At 58.4% G+C, this 23,705-nt stretch overlaps 1 protein-coding gene and 1 long non-coding RNA gene across 8 annotated transcripts in view; one reads left to right on the top strand and one right to left on the bottom strand.

Moving 5' to 3' along the window:
• Nucleotides 1–23,705, top strand: part of NFIX (nuclear factor I X) — a 93,705-nt gene that overhangs the window by 62,477 nt on the left and 7,523 nt on the right. For 4 of the 6 annotated variants that reach the window (XM_028088929.2, XM_028088927.2, XM_088017057.1 and 1 more), the window contains exons 3-8: nucleotides 10,906–10,968; nucleotides 11,320–11,394; nucleotides 11,741–11,861; nucleotides 12,973–13,109; nucleotides 15,986–16,108; nucleotides 18,302–18,477. In XM_028088929.2, coding sequence (XP_027944730.1) covers nucleotides 10,906–10,968; nucleotides 11,320–11,394; nucleotides 11,741–11,861; nucleotides 12,973–13,109; nucleotides 15,986–16,108; nucleotides 18,302–18,477 — 695 coding nt within the window. The remainder of the gene's footprint in view (nucleotides 1–10,905; nucleotides 10,969–11,319; nucleotides 11,395–11,740; nucleotides 11,862–12,972; nucleotides 13,110–15,985; nucleotides 16,109–18,301; nucleotides 18,478–23,705) is intronic. The other 2 variants (XM_028088930.2, XM_028088928.2) reach the window with 1 other exon arrangement.
• LOC114197780 (uncharacterized) lies at nucleotides 12,576–23,682 on the bottom strand. 2 transcript variants are annotated; one of them, XR_003606952.2, is made up of 4 exons: nucleotides 23,557–23,682; nucleotides 20,114–20,236; nucleotides 14,364–14,458; nucleotides 12,576–13,399 (listed from the first exon to the last, which is right to left on the bottom strand). It is a non-coding gene; the product is annotated as an uncharacterized LOC114197780 (long non-coding RNA). The 2 variants fall into 2 exon arrangements; XR_003606951.2 differs by lacking the exons at nucleotides 20,114–20,236; nucleotides 23,557–23,682 and adding an exon at nucleotides 14,610–14,763.

Here is a 23,705-nt window from a genome sequence, read left to right as displayed (position 1 = left end):
TCCTTCCTGCTCAGGACTCGGGGGCGTGCAGAGGGAACCCCGGCCCCTGGAGACCCCCGGCAGGCGGCGCGGAGGTTCGCCGCCCCCGCCCGGGCCCCGCCGCGGCCGGCGGAGGGCAGCTAGTGTTAACTCGCTGCGCCACCTAGCTACGGCGTCCGGAAATGCAGCGCGCCGGTCCGTGCGCGTGCGGCCCCGAGCCCTGCGGGGGCCCCGTTGCTCCGGAAAGTCCTTTCTGGTCCTTCAAGGCATTGTCACTGGCGGATGTGGCACCTGCCAACCTGGAGGGTCGGTATCATTTGGTCTGTTCAGCAGCTTAGATTGTCCCGGCCCTGAGTCTGGGCAGCTGCCTCCTACCAGGTGGCCCGCCACAGTACTGAGTGCAGGTCCAAGCTTCTGGAAGATGCCCCTCAGCTGCTGTTCAGGATCACAGCACAGCTGAAATGTAGGGTCCCGGAAGCTGACCTCCTTGCCCCATCTATGCCTCCCTTATGTACGCTTGGCGCTTTAGAGCCCATAAAACTCTCCTGTCCTCTTCTCTGTAAAAATTCCTGCTCAGGGCTCACGGTGCTAAGGCATGCCTGCCAGGTGTTGCACAGGGAGGGAGAGGAGGCCTGGGAGACACACTGGGTGCCTGGTAACAGCAGGTCTAGGATTTGGATCCCAGGCCCAGGGCTCCTTCTGACACCCAGAGCCATCTCATCCCCTCAGGAGGCCACCTGCCTACACAGATTTTCAGCCCAGCCTGGGCTTTCAGGGCTGTAAGTTGGAGATACGGAGTCAGAGGCCCAAATTCTTCATGTCTTGTCTGGGTAGCTCTGAGCAGTGGCTGCTGTAAGGTCTTTGGGGGTGGGGGGAGGGTGGGGAGCAGAGCAAGCTTGCAAGAGTGCTCCCCTGCCCTGCCCTCCATGGGGAGACTCTGCATCCTTTCTCTGGTCAGTCCAGCCCTCAGGCATGGGGATCCTGTGACCAGTCCTGCAGTCCTGGCCCAGCTGGGCTTTGGAGAATTAGTGGTACTGGGGTTTCCACATCAATTCCTTGGGCGTTGAGTGTCGAGGATGGACCTGCAGGAAAAATGTTCTCTTCTTTATAAGGGGAAGGTGCCAGCCACCTGGTACTTTTGTCCCCTGGGTGGTCAGTGTAGCCACAGTTGGAAGAAGGATCTAGAAGGATCTATTTAGAGTCTCGTTATCCTCTCCAGCTGCAGATTACAGTAGTGAACAAAACACTGACACGCCTTGACCCCAGAGGACTGGTGATCTAGTGGGGTGTTCCCAGCTGGGACCCCCTGGTCTGGGAGGCCTGGTGGCCAAGTCCTTGGGGCTCTTGAGCCCTCCAGAGCCAGAGTCTCCCAGTCCCCCAGCTCTGGCCCAGCCAGAGGCTCCCAGTGTGGATGGGATTTGAAGGAAAGGCTACTTGGCTTCCAGCCCCCAGGCAGAAGTTTTCCACTTGGGCATTTGATTTATGGCTTGTGTTTGTGTTCATTGCTCTTCCATGGGCCCAAGTATGTCCCTCCCCAGAAGGCCTCCTTGGTAGAGGAGGTTCCTTTAGAGACAGCAGACTGGGTGTCAGGTGCTGCCCCTCAGGGGGCTGAGGAAATTAGAGCATCTCAGGATGGGAGGCAGGTGGCCCTGGCCTGCTCTCGCCTAGGTGGGTTCTCCTTCCCCAGGCCCCCTGGATTCTCCTAAGGAGAGCGTTCAGCAGAAGGCAGGGTGGGGGTAAGACTCTGCTCATGGCCAGAAAGAGAGAGGTAACCTGGAATGCAAGGAGGCCAGGGAGCCCTGATGTTCTCCTATCCCCACCATCTTCTGGCCAGCCTGACCCTCTTCCTATAAGCAAGGGGGCTCCATGTGCGGGAGCTATCCCCTGCCCGGGGCTGAGAGTGACTTTGCTCTCTGTGGGGACTCTTCCCACTTTCTTTTCCTGGTTGGTTTTTCCTTTTCTGCCTCCTCTTCTCATCTTTGCCCCCCACTTCCCTTCCTCAGAACATTGCAAAGGTATATGGGTAGAGGCTTCTTGGCTTGGGGCCTCTCCAGTCCCTCACCCTGATGAGTGTCCCCCATCAGGTGCCGACAGCTGGATGTGGCCCAGCTGTGCTCATGAAGCCACTCCTGAGTATTTTTAGGGAAGTTTTCTCCCCTTCGGTTTCTTTTGTTTGTTTGTTAAGAAGTCACTTCCTCTGTCTTCCCTTTCTCTCCCTTTGCTTTCTTCCCTTTTTCCTCCCTCTTGGAACCTTCTACTTCTCTGATTCTTTCTATTGCAGCCCTCTTGCTTTGAACCACTTTGCTTTGGTTCTGATTTTCTATCTTGGCCCCTCCCTCTCTCTTAGTTTTAATTTTGTCTTTTTGTCCTTCTCTTGTTCTGGGGTTCACTGATTCCTTCCCTCCTTTTCCCAAACTCTGAGTTGTGCCAGGCATGTCCCTCAGGTGGCCTCCAGAACTTCTGCACCCCCCTTCTCATCCCTGGTTGGCGTTAGTGCCTGGAGGACTCTGTGCCTTTTACAAGTAATTAGACCAAGGACAAGTGTATTTGGGGGATGGGGGAGGGTTGAGGCCTGACCCTGGGAGGTGGGGACACTATTAATAGTCCTAAGAGCAGCTGGAGGTGGGGGCAGTTGTCTGGCCCAGGCCTGGCCTGGGCAGCTCAAAGGGTCAGAAAGGGCAGTGCTGGGAAACAGCAAGCAGGTAGGGGTTGGGGAGCAGCTCTGCATGCCCCTAGACTGGATGGGGGCACCCCCTCTGCAGGGCCCATCTTTTCTTGGCATGCTGGTTATGGAGGGCATTCTCCACTGTCAGTTTCTGTCAGGTTCAGGAGGGGACAGAAGCTTTAGGGGTGGGGGCCCCTTTTATGGACCCAGCTATTATATGACTCCTTGGCCCCAGGCCCCCTTGGAAACACTGGGCTCCAGCTGCTGGCTGCGTTGCAGCACTGGCTGCACTCCGGGAAGGCGGCTGGCCACCCGTGGGGCCGGCACCTATGCTTCTGGTGTCCTCAGCTCTATGTATCTTTAGCGCTGGGCTAGGACAGGCAGGGCCCAGGGCCTAGCACCCTCAGAATCTAGGGGTAAAAGCTTTTTCTCCCCCTTCTCTTTTGGCCTTACCCATCCCCTGGCCTTCCCTTTCCTTGCCTCTCCCCCACCATTTCCAATATGGTAACCATCCCATAGAGGCCACTGACTCTGGAGAGGGCCACACCTGTGGAAGGCACCCTGCTCTTTTATGTCCAGGGAAACCTGTCTGCCCCTTTTTGCAGATGGTAATGGGCCAGACCCTGAGGGAGACCCTCAGCTTGCTGGCCGTGTTCTCTGGGGCGAGACACCAAAAAATAGTAATCTAGGGCATACTTAATGTGTCATAATGAGTATGCACTCCTGTGGGGGCGGGGAGCTGAGGGTTAGCCACACTTCGCTCACTGAGGCAGCCTTTGTGCCTCAGTGAGAGAGTGGGAGAAGGAGTTTCAGCTTAATGGCGTTGAAGGGAAATGGTGGTCCAGATGGAAGGACAGGTGACGTTTATGAGTCGGGCCCTGAGCTAAGCACCTTATACCTGTTTTCTCATTTATTCCTCACCCAAGAGCCCTAGGTGGTGGGTGGCATCTGCATTTTACAGAGGAGGAAACAGCTCAGAACTTGACCAAAGTCACTTGGCTGGTAGGTTTTGGAGCCTGGACGTGAACCAAGGGAAGCCTCTTTCCACCATTGCTGGCTGTCCACCTCCATTCCCCCACTGCCCTTGGTGCGCCCCCTTCACCCTCTCTGTTCCGGGGTGAGGCCCCCATTAGAGTGGTCAAGGGCAGGCTCCAGGCAGGGTGGGCCGGGGCCTGGGGTGCGGAGCTCCTGCGTCCCTCCGTCTCCCCAAAGGTCCCTCCCTTTGCCTCCTTCAGTAGCAGCTGCTTCACCTCCAATCCCTGTCTGATGGGAATTCTGATCTGATGGGACTTCCTACCCCCTGGGCACCTCTGGAACATCCCAGATGGTGTTACTGCAAGGCCCGGGGTCCGCTTGTTCACACAGAGCCATGGATCACTGATGTCATGGGGGTCGGTGCTGAGTTCCCTGGAAAGGGCAGACCCAGAAGGAGCCTGCATGTCCATCCTCATCTCCCAGGGCTGCTGGGCTTAACTGCTGGGAGTTAACTGCTTAACTGCTGGGCCGGGCTTGGAGAGGCCCCTAACAGGCTGCCTGGGCGTTTTTTCCTCCATCCACCGGCTAGGTGTTGTGCTCCGCACGAGGGTGCAATCCTCCTTCTCTCCCCCATTTTGGCCACTGTCTGTCGTCTCATGGGGATGACCAACTGGGCCCCTGGTTCCCCCGGGGCTTCAGTGACCAGGCCCCATCTCTCGTTCTTGCTGGGCTGGAGGCAGTGCTAAGGAAGGTTCTCCCATCAGGTACAGGGCAGAGAACGCTGAGCAGCTCACACCAGGGGAGCACCCTGAAGGCACCAGGGCTATTTGCCTGAGTACGGCCTTTGGAGCCCATTCTGCTGGTCTCCTGGGCACCAGATGAGCCCACTGACTTGCCTTCTCCCTTCCGGCAGTCGCACTGCTGGGCAGTGAGCCCTGCGGCAGCCAGATCTGACCCTCACTCCCGGAGGACCACAGATAGTGCTGGTGGACGTAGCGTGGGTTGAGGTGGGAAAGGTAGTGCCACCAGGGCCAGGGACTGAGAGTGGAAGGTCCCATCCGCACGTTCCCTGTGGCCTGAGCTGTTGTCCCTGCCCACCCTCCCTTCATGGCCTTCTTGAGCTCAGGCCACCACCCCCAGGGGCAGCCAGAGCAGGTCTAGAGCAGGTCTCTGCAGGTGTGACTGGGCCTCTTCCCTGGCGCTCAACGTTCCTCCCCTGCACAGGTGACTCAAGGTACAGGCTCAGGCCCCTTCAGATCCATGAGTGGAGGGGGAACGAAGACAGGAGAGATGAAGGTAATGGGGCGTGTGGAACGTGTGTGCCCATTGTGCCCCCAGCCGTACCGCTGCCCGTATCTTCAGGCCTGTGCTTCCTGGTCATGCTCCTGTCTCCCACCATGTGGGGTTCTAGGGACAACAGAAGGCAGATAAACCTCAGGATTGCTCCAGGGCCTGTGTGCACACGCACAAGCTGGCTGGCTCATGGGGGCGGACCGCAGAGTGGAAAGAGGGAAGGAAAGATCCTAGAAGCTCCCTGGGCCTGGCTGAGGTTGAGCCCCTCCCCTCTTTGCCCGCTGGCTGCCCTGCACTCTCAAGGACTTCCTCAATCCCAGGTCGCTTGTTTGCAGACATGGGGAGAACCCCTCTGTGACCTGTCTCCCTAGCCCCCCATCCGTCCCCCGTGCCCCTCCGCAGGGTGGCTCAGATTCTCAGACTTAGGTTTCAAGAGGCACAATAGTTACATTCTCCAGCTCTGATTGCTGCAGGCCAGGCCTCTGGCTACCCTTGAGATTGGATTTCCAGTGCCCTGGATGCTCCGGAATCACAGAAGAGGGGGGAGACAGGTAGGGGGAGGGGAGTGCCACCCTGGAGAGTGCCAGGATCAGCTCCTGAATTGCATCAGCCCTTCAGAGGACAGCACCCCCAGAACAGAGCACACCCTCACCCTGCTTCTTGACTCTCAGACCTGGAGAGAGCCTGGGAAACGGCAAGCAAACAGAGAACTCCGGGGGCTATCCTCTATAGCCCCCAGAGGTTGGTGGTCCAGCAGAGCTAGAGGCGGGTTCCGCTTTGGCCCAGTGCTAAGTACTGAGCGTGCAGTGCACAGTGGGACCGCAGCTCTGAATGCATCATCTCATTTTACCCCTGTGGGACGGCAGGAAATTGCTGGTGGTATGTCCAAATGCATGCGTGTTTGTGCTCGCCCGAGTGTATGCACGTGTGGGTGTGGTTGAGCTGGGTCTTTCCGCTCCTCTTGGCCACCTAAGAACTCACTCTGTCAGTGATGTGCGTGGAGGCAGCCGGCCAGCAAGTTACATGTGGCCCCTTTCACAGAGAGAGTTTGTTTCGGGTGGGAGCCGAGGCAGAGCGTTCCCTGCAGCAAGCAGGAATTCCTCCTTTACCTAGTGGGAGCCATAAATATCTGCCCGTCTGTGACTGGAAATATACATACATATATATAACATGCTGTCAGTTGGGGTTCGTGTGCAACACTGGGCTCCTCCTGGCTGCTGGAGCTCCCCCTCCAGAGCTCCCATGAAGAGGCAGAGCCCTTCTGGACACACACACACACAGAAACAGGCAAGGTCTGGATACACACACACACACACACACACACACACACACAGAGAGAGAGAGAGAGAGAGAGAGAGAGAGAGAGAGAGAAACAGGCAAGGTCGGGAGAGGAAAGAGCCTGAGAAAGGGAACGTGAAGAAGGAAGGACAGAGAGAGGAGTGTGGAGCCAAGAGAGAAAAATGAGACCAGAAATGGGATTCCAAAGGGAAAGGTGAAGAGCTCAATAAAGCAAGTAGGGGGGCTTCAAGGACTGAGAAGGTGGAGCTGGTGCAGGATTGAGAAAGGCAGTACTTGGGGTGGAGGGTGGGGGAGCGTTGTGGCTGTTTCAGGGGATATGGAGGGACCTAAGGAAGAGGGGCCCACACCGCCAACTGTTGGCTGAGTTTGACCCGGGTCTGGATACTGCAGAAGGCCACAGGCCATCGATGCCAGGGGTGGGGGGGGTGTGACTAATGATATGTGTGCAGATGAACAGGGAGTAGCCCCAGACCCAGGAGCCGTGCTGAGACAGAGTCCAGATCTGTCACCTGCCCCTGCATAGTCCTCCCTTCCGAAAGCCTCCATAGTGGCCAGGGTCCTCAGGCACTACGGGCAGGTGGCCTCTGCCTTTGAGGTGTGGATCACATGAGTAGCCCAGGTCCCACGCAGAGGGCAGTCAGCAGAGCATGCTCCTGTGGGTGACATGAGCCGGCCTAACCACCGAGAGCATGGAGAATAAGCTGTGGGCTCTGAGATTCTCTCCATCCCCAAACCTGGCCGGGGCTCAGGGACCCTGATACCTGTCTGCCCAGGGCATCAAGCCGAGGCATCGGACACAGTGGCTGGACTGTTTTTAGGAGGCTATATTCGATGGGCCTCATGCAAGGAAGCTTAAAACCGGGGAAGATGCTCTCTGGTCCTCAGGGCCAGGATAGAGGGAAAGGTTGAGTTGTGTCAGGGCCAAAGGGAGGTAGCAGTGCCCCTGGCTGCTCTTTCCCATCTCCAGTCTCTAGGGTGTGAAGGCAGCAGTAGTCTCTGAAGAGAGGTGCAGGCAGGGGGGTTAGGGTTGCTTTGCTGACCTTAGGGTGGCCCTGAACTGGGGGTGTGCACTTAGGGTCCCCACCGCTCTGGCAACCAGGCTGAAGAGAGCCGAGGCCTGAGAGGCTTCTAGAGGATGTGGCCCTGGAAGGCTGGGGAATCAGAGTGACAGCCTCAGGGGCGTGGGCCAGGGGAGGGTGTAGGGGGAGGATAAAAGATGGAGCTGGGCACCTGTCTGCCTTGTGCTAGCCAACACTGTCCCTGCCCCTCCACTGGCCCACAGGCCACCAGCTGGCCCATTATCCCTGGCGAGAAAGCAGACACTGGAGGGGGGCTCCCATGTGGCTGCAACTTACTCATGCAAACCCGCCGGGCAGGGACTGCCAGGGGAGAGCCACCCTGTTCTGGGTCGGAGGCGAGGGGAGGGGGGGCAGCAGAGAGAGGAGCCCCCGCTGTGCAGCAGTCAGGTCTCCTCCTGTGCTGTTGGCAGGGGGCAGTGCGTGGGGCCTGTGAACAGGAGATAAAGAGTTCAGGCAGAGGGTTTTTTCTCACTAACCGTGGATTTGTATGTTTGTTCAGCTGGTGGCTCTGATAAGCCCCATTCTGCCAGATAAAAGCTGAGCAGCCATGAGGCGGGGCGTGGGGAGGGGTGTCATAAAGGGACCTTCCTCCTGTCTGTCCTGAGGCCTGAGGTTATCCCCTCCCCCAGGGAGCTCAACAGGGAAAGGAGTCAAGATGCTGGGGTGTCATGCTCCCTGGTGTGCTAGCCTGTGGTGCAGCCTCTGATCCCAGAGGGCTGTCTAAAGTAGGCCCGGACCTTGGGGCACGGTTCCCCAAAGAGCCCATGAAAGCTGGCCAGCTGGCTCCCTCCCCTGGGGGCAGGTGGCGGTGGTCTCCTCACCCTCCCTAGAAGCCTGTCCACCAGGGCCCGGTGGCTGTTTGGCCCTGCAGCTGCTGTATGGGCTCCTGCCAGCCCCCTGCCCCATCTGTCCACTGGGTGGACAAGGGCCTGCCCCCATCATGTCCCTTACTGACTTGTCAGGGCAGGGGTCCTAGTTGAGCCCCAGGGCCTGCGACTAGCCTGTGGGGGCTTCAGTGCCTTTGAGCGGACCATGGTGTCCCCAGGGCCCCGGCTTCAACCCTCCCGTCCCCTTCTGCTGGGTGCCGGCCGCTAGGGTGAAGGGGGTGCTGCTAGAGCAGGACGGTGGGGCCCTGGCTGGAGCTGCCCCTGCCGCAGGGCTGGCTCCTCAGCCTCCGAGCCTGGGTCCAGATTTCCAGCGTTTCTGCCTTTTGTCCTAGAGCTGAGCTGAGCATGCCGGGGGCCGGCGGGGGTGGCATTGTGGGGACGCTGGCTGGGCCGCCAGCAGTAAGATGGCTGCCAAGGGCTAAAATGGCTGCCAGCAGCGCCTGGAGGCGCGTGGCAGCGGGCCTCGCCCGCGCTGGATCCTCGCTCCCGCTGGCTCCTTTACATCAAGCTAATAGTAATAACAGCAATAACGTTTCGGGACAGTATCCTGGTTTAGAAGGATTTCCTGTCTATCGCGCTCTCCTGGAGCCCCATTTGTCTCTGCCGTAGTCGCTGGCCCACCTCCATCTCTTTGTCGGGTTCTCTCTCGCCTTTCTGTCCTTGCGCTGGATGTGCGCGTGCGCGCAGCTTCTGTCTCCACCTGGCCGCGTTCAGGGCCCCTGGGCGGACGACTCTGGCTCCCCCAACTCCACGGACCCAGACCTGGAGGGCTGGTGGGGACGGAGTTGGTCCCAGGATGGGTGGGGTCAGTAGCAGGGGCCCCTGGGCAGCAGAGCCCGGAGCATGTGCCCCTCGATGGGCTACACACGCTGGGCCTGTGGCTGTGCCCTTCCTAAGTTTTGAATAGAGGAGAGGGCAGCCCTGGGAGATGAAGCAGGCTCCGGGCACCCTGGGTCTAGGGAGGTCCTAGAGTGGACCGCCCAGTACCTCAGCCCCTCACCTGCTCCTTCCTGGACTGGCAGGGGGGTTGAATCAGACCCAGATAGCTAGGAATAAGCCAGGGCGAGAGAATGACAAAATTCATAGCCACAAGTCACTGTGGCACAGAGAGGGTGCCCTCCTGGGAGCATGGGAGGAGGAGGTCCTGTAGATTCTCTCCACAGCAGAGAGGGCCAATAGCAAAGAGGTGGCCTGGGGTGTAGGATTCACCATCCCCAAACACACCACAGGGGTGAACACAAAGGGAGGTGTGGCAGGCTGCACCCCAAATTGGAGGGGCTGAGGGGCCATCATTAGCATTTTCCTTATAAACTTCTGTTTTCTTGATTTGTGACAAGATTTTATTTATTTATTTATTTTTTGGACTTTAAAAAACTAAACAAGGTAAAGAATGGGGAAAGTGGGGCCTGAAACTGTCCTGTAGGCAACCAGTCCTTTCTCACTGGTCACATCGAGGCAGGTGGCCAAAAACTTGGCCTGAGCCAAACCTGGGCCTTCGCTCCCAGAGGGATGCTGTTGTTCTTACCAGCCCCTGTCATCCATCACTCTTCCAGCCCTCCTGAGTGGCCTAGTGGCCACAGGGCACTTTGCTGCAATCTCTTGGGCCCCCGTCTCGTTGTTCTTTAGGAGCTTCCTTGCTGGTCACTCCCCAGTGTGAGCAGCTTGGCTGTTAGCCGGTGAGGGGTGGACTCTCCGGCCAGTAGGCTGACCTTGGGGTGGCAGGTGAGACTCAGGAGGCAGGGTCAAAGAGTTGGGCAGAACCTTGGTCAATACCAGGGCGTGGTTTTCCGATGCCACCCCCACGTTGTCCCCTTGTGAGCAGCCTATTCTTTACCAGATGCCTAGCCTTCCTCCTGCCCCACAACCTGCCCTGGCCCCCCTCTGCCACCCTCTCGCCAGCTGTCCTGCCTGGGCAGGCATTCTGGAGGTCCCCATTGTGCCCCTGGCACACAAAGCTTTGAGGACCTGGGGGGCGGGGGTGGGGGGGGCTTTCCCAAGCTCAGCAAAATATTCACACACACACTCCACCCTGCCGCAGCCCTCTGTGAGCTCCCACCGCACAATGGGCCCTTGTCTCGGGACTCCCTCTGAGCAGCTGTGGCACTGGGGCATGAGACAGCCCAGACAGGCTGGCACAGAGCGGGCGACGGCGCCAGGGCAAACCTCCCCCCTCCGTGTTGCCAGGCACTGCCTGTAAGCATAAAGGTGAGGTGGGGGTGGTTGAGGCTGACAGGAATGGCTGTAATTAATGAAGTGAGAGAAGGAAGGGGCTGCTCTGCTGGGAGCCCGAGCCGAGCGGAGGATGGGGGACCCTTGGGTTCATCCCAGCTGTGCAAAGAGATGGTCACTGGCTTCTCTCGTGGGCACCGTCCTCGCCCTGATTCTCAGCCATTGCTGCTCACCCGGGGGCGACTTTGCTGCTAGGCACATTGGGCAGTGTCTACAGACAGTGTTGGTTGTCAGACTTGGGTGCTACTGGAATCTAGTGTGTGGAGACCAGCGCTGCTGCCAGCCACCCCGCAGTGCCCAAGATACCCCACCACGGAGCAGGATCTGGCTCCAGTGTCCGTAGGATGCACTTCCTCCTCTTTTTCGGGTCTCCCTAGGCTACTCCGCTCCGAGGAGAGGGTGCTATGAAGGTGTTTACAGGGCTGGAGGGGCAGCTGCTTGGCTGGTGTGTGGGGGGCACTTTGATCTTGACCCATTCTCCCCTTTGTGTCTCCTGCAGAATCCGGACAATCAGATAGTTCAAACCAGCAAGGAGATGCGGACATCAAACCACTGCCCAACGGTCAGTGCCCCCCAACTCCCGCTGGCCCATGCCTAGCCTCTGTGGCCTGCCCTGCCCCCACCTGCCCTCCCACCCCTGGCCAACCTGGCCTCCGCTCTCCCTCCATTTCTTCTCCTTTACTCAGCCGTTCCTCAGCTAAACTTCAGCTGACGTCCCAAGGGGTGGGGGCTCACCTGAAGCATACTCACTCTTCCGTGTAGACATGAGGGCCCCTGAGGGCCAGCGTGTGTCTGGAATGTGAGGCTTGGGAGGGAGGGAGTCAGAGCAAGAGTGGGGAGAGCTTCGGGGAAACAGGCAGGCAGCCCCTCCTAGCCTTGCCTGACTCACTCACTTGTCCTTTCCCCTCTTCAGGGCACTTAAGTTTCCAGGACTGTTTTGTGACTTCCGGGGTCTGGAATGTGACGGAGCTGGTGAGAGTATCACAGAGTAAGTGAGTTCTTTCTTTCAGCCAGGGCTGAGCTCAGCAGATTGGGGGTGTAAGGAGGTGGGACTCAGACCCCATGTGGCCCCCCGCTGGTGGGGTCTTGGCAGAGGGGCAGACAGGGTTTCCTGGGACACTCTGCCCATTGGTACTGGGCTAGGTGGAGCAGAGGCGCCCAGAGAGCCCATTCTCTAATCTCCACTGCTTTGGAGAAAAAAATCAGAACCAAGGGCTCTTCCGCAAAGACCCCCAGCCAGGAGGAGGCTTCTGGGGAGCTGCTCATGACAACAAAACAAGGCCCCATTGGGCCTTCCACACCTCAAACTTTATCACCTTCTCGCCTTTTCCCAGCTCCTGTTGCGACAGCATCAGGGCCCAACTTCTCACTGGCAGACCTGGAGAGTCCCAGCTACTACAACATAAACCAGGTGACCCTGGGGCGGCGGTCCATCACCTCCCCTCCTTCCACCAGGTGAGCCCAGCACCCTGGCCTCCCCCCGCCCCCCCCCATCCCCAGGCCATCTCAGGTGCTGCAGGCAGCTATACCTCCAAGGCCTGGGTGCCTTAGAAGATCACCCCTTGTGGAGGGCGTGGGCTCCAGAGCAGCCGGGGCCCACCACGCCACCAACCCCCTGAGCTTCCTGCTATGTGCTGTCGCTGGGCATTTGGTGCTGGGGACCTTAGCCCGAACAAGGCACGACCGTGCCTGGAAGGCACTCCCAGTGGGGATCTGAGAAGGCCTCTCTCTTGCGGAAGTGACATTTGAGCCCAGACAGGCATGGGGTGGATGCTCCAAGTAGAGCAGCCCCCATCCCAGCCAAGGATGGACATCCTGGTGGGACCCCCAAAGAGGGCTCTGGAAGGTATTTAGACTTAAAACCCACTGAAGGGTTTGAAGCAGGAGATGCTGGGGGATATGTGTTCCAGAAAGTGCCCCTCGCAGCAGCATGTATGGGCAGGACGGACGGCCAGTTGGAGGCTGGAGTAGAGGAGGGCCTGAGCTGGGTGGGTGAGTGGGGTGAGAGGGTGGGACCGAATTGAGAGGTGTTTGGGAGGTGGATACATTCAGCCCTAGTCAGGGCCAATTGTTCAGGACAGGGAGGGATCCTGTGCTTTTTTTAAAAAACTTAGACTTTTGGTTCATTGTGAGGGTTTCGGCATTCATTTCGATTTGTTAAAATGTTACATTATAATACCATAGTAGCTTCATATTAGTACTGTTTTAATATAACATAGTATCTTGATGTCTGAGTTTTGTGGCACCCTTTGGGCTTTTTGTCCCTGGCAAGTGGCCAGGGAAGCAGTGGAGGAGGCTTTTGCCCCCTCTTTGACCTGGGCAGCTCAGTGGATGAGGGTATTGTGGCCTGAGAAGGGGCTCAAGGAGCAGGAGCAGGTGGGCTGGGCCCCGAGGGACTCCGGGACCAGTCTAGTCTTAGGGGTGGACACGTAGTGAGTGCCTGGGGGTGCTGCTGTCATCAGGCACCTGCTCCCCACACGACGGGTCATCAGTGCAGCCTCTCTCAGTTTGAGGAGCTGTACCTCCATCTTCCTTTGGCCTACCTGATCCCTCTCGTCTTCCCCAGCACCACCAAGCGCCCCAAGTCCATCGATGACAGCGAGATGGAGAGCCCTGTGGATGATGTCTTCTATCCTGGTACAGGCCGCTCCCCAGCAGCCGGCAGCAGCCAGTCCAGTGGGTGGCCCAACGATGTGGACGCAGGTATGGATGCTGCAGGGCCCACCCAGAGCGGGGCGGCTGGAGCCTCTTCTTCCCTCTTGGTTTACCTGGCGAGCCTCCCTCCGGTTCCCCTGCTGTGGGGTGGCACTACCTGTCTTCTTGCGTCTTGATCTTCCAGAGGAGGGCAGACCAGGCCGAAGGAAGGAGTGGAGGCGAGGAGCTGGGCTGTCCCTATGTGGGCAGCAGAGCCCATGGGTGTGGTGGAAGGAAAGCAGAGGCCCCAGGCACCGAGCTCTTCGTGGTCTCCTTTCCCTGGAGAAGTTGCCCCAGCTCTGTTTAAAGCAGTTTAAAGCAGTTTCTCAGTCTGGGTGCCATGGACATTTGGGGCCACATCATTCTCTGGGGTGGGGCCATCCTATGCACTGTAGGGCATTGAGCAGCAACCCTGGCCTCCATGCACCAGCCAGTAGTAACTCTCCACTTCTCCCCAAAGTATAATATAATGACCAAAAATGTCCCTAGACATTGCTGAATATACCCCAGTATAGGGGAGAGGAGAACAGAATCATCTTGAGAACCACTGGTCTGAAGGGCCCAGCATCACAGAGAGGAGCGGTGCCTAGTAAAGAATGACCAGAATCATTTTTCCAATCAAGCAGGAAAGCTAGGGAAGGGTGAAGGTCTAAGGGAAGCGTGGCCAGTCCTCCCAGTACCCTCCAACCACCCCTTTCTCGGTGAACCCACCCACCTTCACTTCCAGTCCTGACTGGAGGCATGAGCAGACCCAGAGAACCCCGAAGCAAAGGAAGGAGAGGACGTGTGTGTGCCCGCGCTTGTGCGTGTGTCCGTGCACGATGTATGTGTGAGGAGGCTGGCTGCGGGATACTTCTGCCTGACACACTGGTGGTATAACCTGTGTGTGTCCTTGAGGTGCGAGTGTCTTGGAGCCAGGGAGTATAGACCCGTGTGTGGGGGTTGTACACGGGGCATGTCTGCTCTGGTCAGGCCTGGGAACAGGAGCTTTGCTCTTGAGGCAGGAAGAGGAAGGCCTGACCTGATGTCGCTTTGCCTGGTGTTTTCCAGATGTGCCTCTACAGAGATGGGCCAAGTGGATGGGTCGGGGCAGGGGCTGGGCGAAAAGCAAGGCAGAAGGGTGGGGAGGCGCTCCTGCTTTCCTGTGGCCCAGATAGAGTTTGCACAAGCTCTCTGCTCTTGGCTCCCTGGGAGGAGGGGAGGAGGGCTTGTCTCCAGACCTTGGGCCTGGGGAGTGGGCTCCAGACCAAGAGCAAAGCTCACCTCTGTGAGACAGCTCTCCGGCGAGTCTTCGGGTGTCTCTCCCAGGGTTTCATGTGGCAAACAGGGACCTGGGTCGACACAGCCCAGCTACTTCCCTGGGAGAGAGAGAGAAGGGGTTGAAAATGCCCTGAAGACTCCGCAGCCAGGGCCTCAGTTAAGTGACTGTCCCTCAAGGACTCAAGTGCCTTGAGAGCCACATCCATCGCTGTCTCCTGGGGCTCCGCCCCCGGGTCCCTCTGCCCTGACCTGGTGCTCAAAGAGCTGTCCCCTCTCCGGCTCCCACTCTTTATTCTCAGCTGTCTGCTCCAGTGCCTGTCATTTCTGCTCCTTCCAGCTGTCCTGCCATGCACGGCCCCCAACATCCTCCTGCAGCACCCTCAGCTCCCTTGCTTTCCCTTCTTTTCCTCCGGACCACCCCCCCCCCCCCGCGGTGTTGTTTCCCTGCGCTGCGACAAATCGCCAATTAAGCAGCCCAGCTGCAGGACAGGGAACAGCTGGGGAGGTGCTGTGCGGCCACGGGGACAGCTGTGCACAGCTGGTGGGGGTGCTCCCCACCCCCGCACTGTGCCAGCTATCAGGTGGCACACAGCTGCTGCCAGATAACACCTCTGCTGGCGGCTGGGAGTTCGCCCTTCCCCCACCGCTTCCCTCTGCTGTTAAGACTGCAGCCCCCACCCCCACCCCCCACTCAGACTGATTCTATGCCTGAAAGATGGCAGCTCTGCAGATCTCCACCACTCCATCTTAGCCCTCCCGTCCTGGGCACGGCCTTCTCTAGGCTCAGCCCAGGACAGGAGACAAGTTCCCCTGGAGGACCTGGCCCAGGGGCCCTGCTGTGTCAGAGCATCACCTGGACATCATGACCGCCTGGCACAGAGATGACCTTGGTTGGCAGCATCGGGATCCTTCAGGCAGAGCTGCAACGGGTTGTTCTCTGTGCCCCTGTCTCCCACTGAATGCCACCCCATCTCTGGCACCAGGAGAAGAGCAAAGCCCCGAAATGACCCATCCTACAGCTGCCCAGCCTCTGGATCCCCTGGCAGGGGAGTCCTTTCCTGTCCCGCACTGCCCACAGTGCCCGCCCAGGTCCTCCAGCCCCTTCCCAACTCTCTTGTCGGGTGTTGTATCACCCCTGTGGTCCCTCCTGAGGATCGGTGGTTTTCTTCCTACCAGAGCCTCCCCCAGTCCAGGGCCCCACAGAGCAGACCCCAACCCATCCCTCTTCCGGGTCCCCCATCACTCTGAAGCTGTCTCCCCAGGGCTCCTCCTGCACACCTTCCCCGCCCCCTGCCCCTGCATCCCACCTTTTCATCCTGTGCCCTATGAGCTCCTTATCTGCTCATCAGGGAGCAAGATGGGCCCCCTTGCTCATCTCCTACCCAGCGCACCCAAGGGTCTCGTTTTTCTCTCCGATCAGAGCACCTGTAGCTGGCCCGTCGGCATACCGGGCCTGAGAACCAGAGCTGGAATGGGGCAAAGGAGACAGGAAGGGGGTGTGGTGGGGAAGGGGTAGCCGGGAGGGGGCCTGAGGAGAGAAGGAGCTAGCTGCTGGCTTCCCGCCTTCCCTTGCTCTCGCCCCAGCCCAGCTAAACCTGCCCTGTGTTGCTGATTCCTCCCCCCAGGCCCGGCTTCTCTAAAGAAGTCAGGAAAGCTGGACTTCTGCAGTGCCCTCTCCTCTCAGGGCAGCTCCCCGCGCATGGCTTTCACTCACCACCCGCTGCCTGTGCTTGCTGGAGTCAGACCAGGTGAGAAATGGGGGGGCTTGGAGGGAGGCAGTGGGGGAGGCGGTGGAGCACTGAGGGGCAGCTGGCCAGGTGAAGGAGCCGGGGCTCCAGCCCCGGAGTGACAGCTGCAAGCTCTCTGAGTAGGCCGAGGTCTGGCGGAGGGTGGGCATGGGAATGGGCCCTCCCTCCGAGGCAGCCCCTCCTCACCCTGTTCCCAAGCACCCTCCCACTTGCTTCTCACTCCCCATGTGCATGTCTGTGCGTCGGTGCGTGCGTGTGTGCGCGCATGTGTGTGCTGTGCAGCACCGGCCCATCCCAAGGCCCTCTCCCACCTGCCTGTGACGGCGGAGGCCTCAGACCCGCTGCTGCCCACTCTCCTTTCCTCCTGCCGGCCGTGGGCGGGAAAGTACCGGCTGCTCCCTCTGTTCTCCTTTCACCTCTTCTCTCTGGGCTCCTGGCTGAGCCCAGGTTCTGGTTTCCCAGCGCCAACTTGGGGCGCTGTGGGGCACAGATTGACAAGAGCCACTCAGGGGAGCCCAGGCCCCCTTCTCAGGCCCTCCCTGCCCTTTTCCGAAAGTGAAGGGCTAGGCCAAGGGGCTCGTAGCACCTGGGTTGTTCTCCAGGGAAAGGAGCAAGCCCACTGCCTTGGGGGGCTCTCTTACTTCTGTCTCGGGAGAGGGTGCTTGGTGGGGGTGGGGGGAGTAGGGACAGCTCAGCGTTCCTGAGGGGATGGAATCCGGCAGGAAGTTGTGGGAACTGAGTCCTCAGCCTCCCTGCTTCCTCATTTGCTTTCTCCCCGCCTTGATACCCTTCTGGCAGAAAGAGGCCTGGACTTTTTTCTGGACACTGCCCTGTGTCCACCCGCCTGCTGTCTTGCGGGCCCTTCTGTAGGACGCGGAGAAGAGTGCGGTTTACCCTCCCAGCCTCCTCCTCGGGGCCTCCTGGCTGAGAGCCCAGAGGCAGCCTGCACTGGGGCAGGGTGTGGTGGCCACGAGGTGGGGGCGGGGACCCCAGGCCTGTGTGCAGGCAGCGGGAGGGCGGCAGGCCCAGCTCAGCTCAGCTTTTATGAACTCCAGAGAGAAGCCAAGTTTGCTCAGCCCCCTAATGAAACTGAGAGCAAGAGCGAGCTGATTGGAAACAGACTGGAGGGGGAGGGCTGGGCCCAGGGAAGAGCTGGGGCCTGTGCTGGGGTGGGAGCTGTGTGTGGGGAGGATGCGTGTGCAAGGACCGTGGGGCTGAGCACGCAGGAACAGGGCCTGGGCAGCAGCGGCCAGAGGCACGGTCATGTGCGTGCAGGAGCCGGGTGTATGCACTGCAAGGGCTTGTCCTGCACAGGCAAGCGGCTCTGTCTCTAGCCAGAGCCTGGGAGTCCTTGGCCTCCTCCGTCCCTCCCCCAGACTCGCACCTAGGCCCTGGATCAGGGTGAAGGCAGTGACACTCTGCATTGACACCACAATGCAGAGTGTCAGGAGGCGCCAAGATCTTAGCCATCAAGACAAATAATATTTAATGTAATATTTTTTTAAAAATTGAAACGATTGCAAAAAAAATATACAAGGAATAGCGGCTATCAACGTTTTAAACAAAAGAGGGGACTGGCCTTGCATTTATTTGCCTGACCTTGCCTTGTTCATGTCACCCTAGCTCCAGCCCTGCTTCTAATCAGACTTTATTACAAAGACAAGCAGGTAGCTGACCAGCCCTAGTTTGCCAATTGGACTTTTTATTTTAAAAAGTGTTAAAAAAAAAAAAGATTTATTTATTTGTTTTGGCGGGGAGGGGCCGAGGGAGAGAGAGAGAGAATCTCTAGCAGACTCCTCGCTGAGCGCAGAGCCGGCCATGGCACTCGCTCCATGTCACAACCCTGCGATCACAACCCTGAGATCATGACCTGAGCCAAAATTGAGAGTCTGATGCTTCACCGGCTGAGCCGCCCAGGCGCTCCGCCAATTCGGCTTTTTTAAAAATACTGCATTAAGATATTACTTACCTCGATTGCCGAATCATCTGGCACTGCCTTAACTTTCTCACCAGAGGCTGGTGCCGCACTCTCCTCACCCTGGTCCTGGCCCTGATCTTACCCCATTCTCCCTTTTCGTCTGGTTCCTCAGTGCTTTGTCTGACCAGCAATCCCCCCCCCGCCCCATCTTCCATCGCGCCCCCCTCTACCTGCTAAGCCCTGATGCCCTCTTCTTCCTGCCCACGTGCACGCAGGGAGTCCCCGGGCCACAGCATCAGCGCTGCACTTCCCCTCCACATCCATCATCCAGCAGTCGAGCCCGTACTTCACGCACCCGACCATCCGCTACCACCACCACCACGGGCAGGACTCGCTGAAGGAGTTTGTGCAGTTCGTGTGCTCGGACGGCTCAGGCCAGGCCGCCGGACAGGTGAGTCCAGAGGCCCCAGGAGCCCTGCCACAGCTCATCTCTGCATCCGTCCGTCTGTCTCGGGGCTCACAGGGAGAGGGTCCGAAAGCCGGGAGCCCTCCTGGGGCTGGAGCAGCAGAGAGTCGGTAGTGCCAGACACCTCCATCTTCTGGATCTGGGGGTAGGGGTCTGTGTGTAATGCCAGGGCCTGTCTGTCACAGTCCAGAGTTGGGGGCGGGGGCAGTGGCTGGGCCTGCTTTGCTTGAGCTCCTTGCCCTCCCCTTGGTCTCTGTGCCCCCAGTAAGAGTGTATCCATGATCTTTCCAACCCAGCCTGGACTCCTTACCTCGTAACACCCCTCTTAAAACCTCAGAGCTACAAGGATTGTGTAGGTTCTAGACCAAGGGTTCCTAGCCTTGGCACTATTGACGTCTGGGCTGTTCATTCTCTGTTCTGTGGGGCCGTCCCGTGCACTGTGGGGTACTGAGCAGCATCCGCGGCCCCCCCCCCGCCCCCTTAATGCCAGCTGCATCACCCCCTCCCAGTCCTGATGATCAAGAATGTGTGCCCTAGGGGCATCATCATTTCCTGGTGAGAAGCCCTGGGTAGAGGAAAGGCCCTCCCTCCTTCCAACAGTTGTTGTGGCGTCTCCTGTTGGCAGAACTCTTAGCAAGAGGTTCCCCAGTCAGTTATTGTTCTGGAGCAAAGCCCTTCTGCTCCTCAGCCTAGGGGAGATGCTGGTTGCCCATGGAGCTCTGTCGCCCACTGCCCTTCTCCGTCAGCAGGCCCTAGGGCCCGGTCACTGACAAGCAGAAACATAGGCCACTCAGCAAAGGGCTTATCCCAGACAGGGGTGGGCCAGAGGTGACCCTTCAGTGAGACAGGGGTCCTCCCTTAGTCCCTGGGAGCACTCCAGGTTGGGACACAGTGGTCCCTAGACCCCTGGGAAGGCTGTAGAGTCCCAGCAGCACACTGCACTGTGAGAAGGCCCAGCCCCTCTCCCCGCAGCTGGTCCAGCCTGGAAACCCGTTGTGAGAGGTCAGGTGGGAAGGACGCTCAAAGGGCCGTGGTGGGGAAAGGCGTTCGGAAGCCCGTGCCAGAGGTGTCCCAGGGAGAGCCGTGGGCGGCCCTTGGCCCCGCAGCCCGGTGCTGCCTCAGGGCGGCCTGTACACATGGGCATTTGCTAAGTGCTGGCGTATTGATTTGGGGCTGGGCTGCGGCTCAGCCTCCTCACTCTTGCTGTCCAGAACGGAAGGTGGTCGTCTTCCCTCTCTCCTGTTCTCCCTCCTTCTGCTTTCCTCGTTTCCTTCTCCCCTTTTCCCTGTGAGGTTTTCTCTTGCTGGCTCTGCAGCTCCTTAGCACACTCAGAGCCTTGCCCACCTCTCTGGACAAGCTCTGTCCACTTTTAGGGGCATGGAGGGAGAAGTGGCTGTGACCCCCAAAAGCTACTACGCCTCCTTCAGAGATGCCAGCAGAGTCTACGGGAGCTACCAGCCCATGTCCCAGCGCCCAAGGGCCCTGGGTCTGGAATATGGATCAGAGAGTCCAGGAACTCCACCTTGCCTGCCTTCTCACCCACAGAGGCAGCTGGGGTTTGGAACCAAAATGAGACTGACCTGAGGGACCAGTTTAGCCCAAAGAGGCAAACCTAACTCACCCTCAGGAATATGGTTCAATCCATCCTTAAGCATCCTGATGATGGCTGGGTCCTGAGCCTCTCCTTGACTTGACCGTTCAAGATTAAGGGCTCGTCTGGTCCAGAAGGCAGATGGATAAAACACTGCAGACAGGAGGGCAAACAGTCACTCTGGTTAATCAGAGAGCCTAGCCCCGCTGGGGAGCAGTCTCTCTGGGTTTCCTCTTGTGGCCTGCTATGCCCAGAGAGGAGGGGGGGGTGTCTTCAGTGAGCCTCTCTCTGGGGCTCGGCAGCAGGCTCTGGAGGAGGAGTGAGCCAGAGGCCCCAGGCTCCACAGCTGTCCTGGTGACAGGGAATGGCAGTACCAGGCTGCTCTGGTTCCGTGGCTACCTCCAGAGCAGTGGTTCTCAGTCTTAGCATGCACGAGTCACCGGAAAGGCTCAATAACATACAGGTGCCTGGGCCTCACCTGATTCTGATTCAGCAGGCCTGGGGTGGGGCCGAGAATCTACATTTCTCCCCAAGTTCCCAGGTGATGCTGTTTCGGGTCGGGTGACCCACTTTGAGAACCATTGATCTAAAGCGTAAAGGAGTAAATTCCTAACCTCTTTGAGAATGTGAAGTTACAGATCATCTTTGCAGAAAAAAAAAATATGCGTACAAAATTTTTACAATTTGCAAAAGGGTTCCCAGGCACCACCCCTGTGCTCATCCTTGGACCACAGCATGAGGCCCTAATTGAGAAGAGCCAAATCAGTAAAGGCCAAGGCCAAATGGACACACCACTCAGAGGAGATGCAAAGGGCCGAAGGAGGATGCCTGGTTAGCTGTATTTCTGGCAGAGAGAAGAGACTGCCCAGTGAACGCGATGGAGAAGTCACAGGGCCCGATGGGAGAGCGTGACTCCGGGAGGCAGGAAGACTGGCTGTAGGTCAGCCTCAAGCACCAACGCCGGAGCGGCCAGGCCTGCGTCTTCACCTGTCTGTCGAAGGGAAGAGCTATCCCGGTCTCCAGGTTCCTTCTAGCTTTTAACTCATGAGGTTTCAAGGCACCGCAAAATCACAAGACCTCGAGATTTTTTAAAACCTCAACTTGTACCCCGATCAGAGCTGAGATATCTTAGCCTGGTTGGAAGTAGTTTCCAGAAACTAAATGTTGTAAATCAGCCGTTTTCGATGTCTGGCCATGTCGAGCTGGGATTGGCTTCATCAAGTGTGATGCATGATTTAGGTCCTCCTGAAGGGAGACAGGGTCTTGAGGACTAGAAGAAGGCACTGGCCACCCTGTGGGCGCAAAGGGCTACCTGGAAGGCTCTGTGTCCCAGCCCCTTGGGGGGGGCCCAAGCTCAGGATGGCCTGGAGTAAAGGAGTGAGGCTGTGATCTCTCGAGACTCCCGTTTCCTGCCCTGATGGAAGAAGAAGCTAGGCACCAGATAGGCCGCAGACATGAGGGGAGGCAGTTGCCTGTTTCTGAAAGGACACCTGGCACAAAGGGTCTCCAGCTCAGGACACAAACGGGGATCAGCAGCCCCTATTGCTTTTGTCAGGGGACCTCTGAGTGGGCAGGAAAGAGCAAATCAAGGAAACCGTTTGGAAGGACAATGTCAGACCTAGGTGCTGGTCTTTAGAGGTGAAGGGTGGTGGGGGCGGGGGGACGGCCAGAGCTCAGAAGGTTGTGGCCTGCACGGGTCAGACATGGGGCTCGATGATTTGAAAGTGCAGCAGGATGGACTGGTCGATTCAGCGCAGTCAGTGGGACTTGAATGCTGCACGCCTGGGCCACACGGAGGTGGCCGTCCCCAGGCTTGCTGGGGAGCCTGGGAGGCAGCCTGCTTCAAAGGCTAGGGTGAAGGTCATGAGCATCCGAGGGAAAAAAAAAAGGCAGAGAGAGATGGATGGTGATTTAGGGTATCTGGCTGGTCCCAAGTTGGGGATGGTGTTTTCTGAGCAGGCCTTAAGGAGTGTGGGAAGGAGTGTTGTAGACAAGAGGGTTCTGCAGTGAGCACGTGTGTAGCCCCCAACTGCTTAGGCTGTGTTCTGGACACCCCAATTGGTTTGCAATGGGGAGTACTTGGAAGGAGGTGAGTGTAGGGGCATGGGTGGTGGAGGACCCCATCTGGGCTCCACCCTAGGGGCCTTGAATGCCCAACCGGGGGGCTCATATTTTATGTTACACGCAGTCAGAGCTGTGGAGTGGGAGGGGAAAAGCCTGAGCACCTTTGGATTTGGAAAAGAGGGTTAGGATGAGCCCGCTGGAAAAAATCCACAGGGTCCCTGGAGTGAGAGAGACATGGTTGTGAATTTCAGGCCTCATCAGTTACCGCTGGGTGACTTTGGATAAACCACTCAGCTGCACAGAGCCTCAGTTTCCCCAGTTGTGAAAGGGGGAGAATCAAGCTTCCTTTGCATCAGGGTTTCCCAGCCACGGCACTATTAACCTTTGGGTTGTTGGGCCTTTATCCTGGGGGCCATCTCGTGCATTGTGGGGTGTGTAGCAGCATCCCCGGCCTCCACCCCCCAAGACACCGGCAGCACCCCTGGAAGTGGTGCTACCCAACATGTCTCCAGACATTGTTAATGCCCCCTGCCGGGGACAGAATCCACCCCACCACCCCCACCCCAGGCGAAACCTGCTGCCTTACAGGGTTGGAGGATTGGACACCACCTGAGTAAAGTACCCGGTACAGAGCCAGGCGCTGAGACACTGAGCTAAGGAGTGCACTGTTAGCACAGGGGAGACCCCTTGGGAGTCTTGTCCTAATCCAGGTGGAACCAGCGAGGATAGAGGTTGGGCTGGCTCACCCAGCAATAGAAGGAGCAGCACAGGAGCCTCCCAAAGCCTTGCACCTGGGTGGCTGGGGGTGGGGCAGAGCTCTGCCCCTCGAGAGAGGGGACCGTTTAGGACTCAGCTCTGGCCCACCCAACCTAAGCCCAGGCTGTCGGTGGTCATTGAGAGCACTGCCCAGAGCTCCAGGGAGGCCTCTCCAGGGAAGCTGTGCCTGCAAGAGGCCAGGGACCTCTGCCCCTCCCTGTGGTGCCTGCGTGCCCTGAATCCCAAAGGCTGATGCATGCAAGGCATACACGGGGCTTGGGGAGAAAACTTGAGTTTGAGGCACAAGACGGAATAAAGCTGAGGAATGGATCTGGCGACCAGGCATCCCAGGCTTCCGAGGGCACTGTACAGGGAAGTCCTCTCGAAGAGCCTCGTGGGAACTGGAGCCAGCAGCGATGGATTTTCCTCTTGGGCTGTTCTGTAGAAAATGGGCCAGCACCCACGATCTTCAGGCTGCCGGAGTCAAGGGCAAGCCCCCCAGTACCTGGCGTCTCCCTAGGCTGTGATGTGGGGTAGACGCCGAAGGGCCTGTAGTCCTTGGGTGGGTCAGCTGGCCCCACCCCAGGGGCCCCCAGAGGGGAGGCATGCGTGTGTTTTCCGGGGACAGTGGGGGGTGAGCTGGCACATCTTACCTGCTGAGGCAGAAGGTCTTCAAGAGCATGAGCGTTCTAGGTGCGCTGCTTATATGGCTAGATGGCATGTTTTGGTACCTAAAACATGTTCCCTAAGAAAAATACAAACCACTCGTCGGACACCCCCTTTCGTCCCTCCCACAACTTCA

The sequence above is a fragment of the Eumetopias jubatus genome, unplaced genomic scaffold (genome assembly GCF_037043125.1).
Source record: "Eumetopias jubatus isolate StellerSeaLion01/CBP00866 unplaced genomic scaffold, mEumJub1_p1.0 scaffold_1, whole genome shotgun sequence".
In the NCBI taxonomy this organism is placed as follows: domain Eukaryota; kingdom Metazoa; phylum Chordata; class Mammalia; order Carnivora; family Otariidae; genus Eumetopias; species Eumetopias jubatus.
Note: the sequence above shows the minus strand (reverse complement) of the source record. Positions and strands in the feature narration are given on the sequence as shown.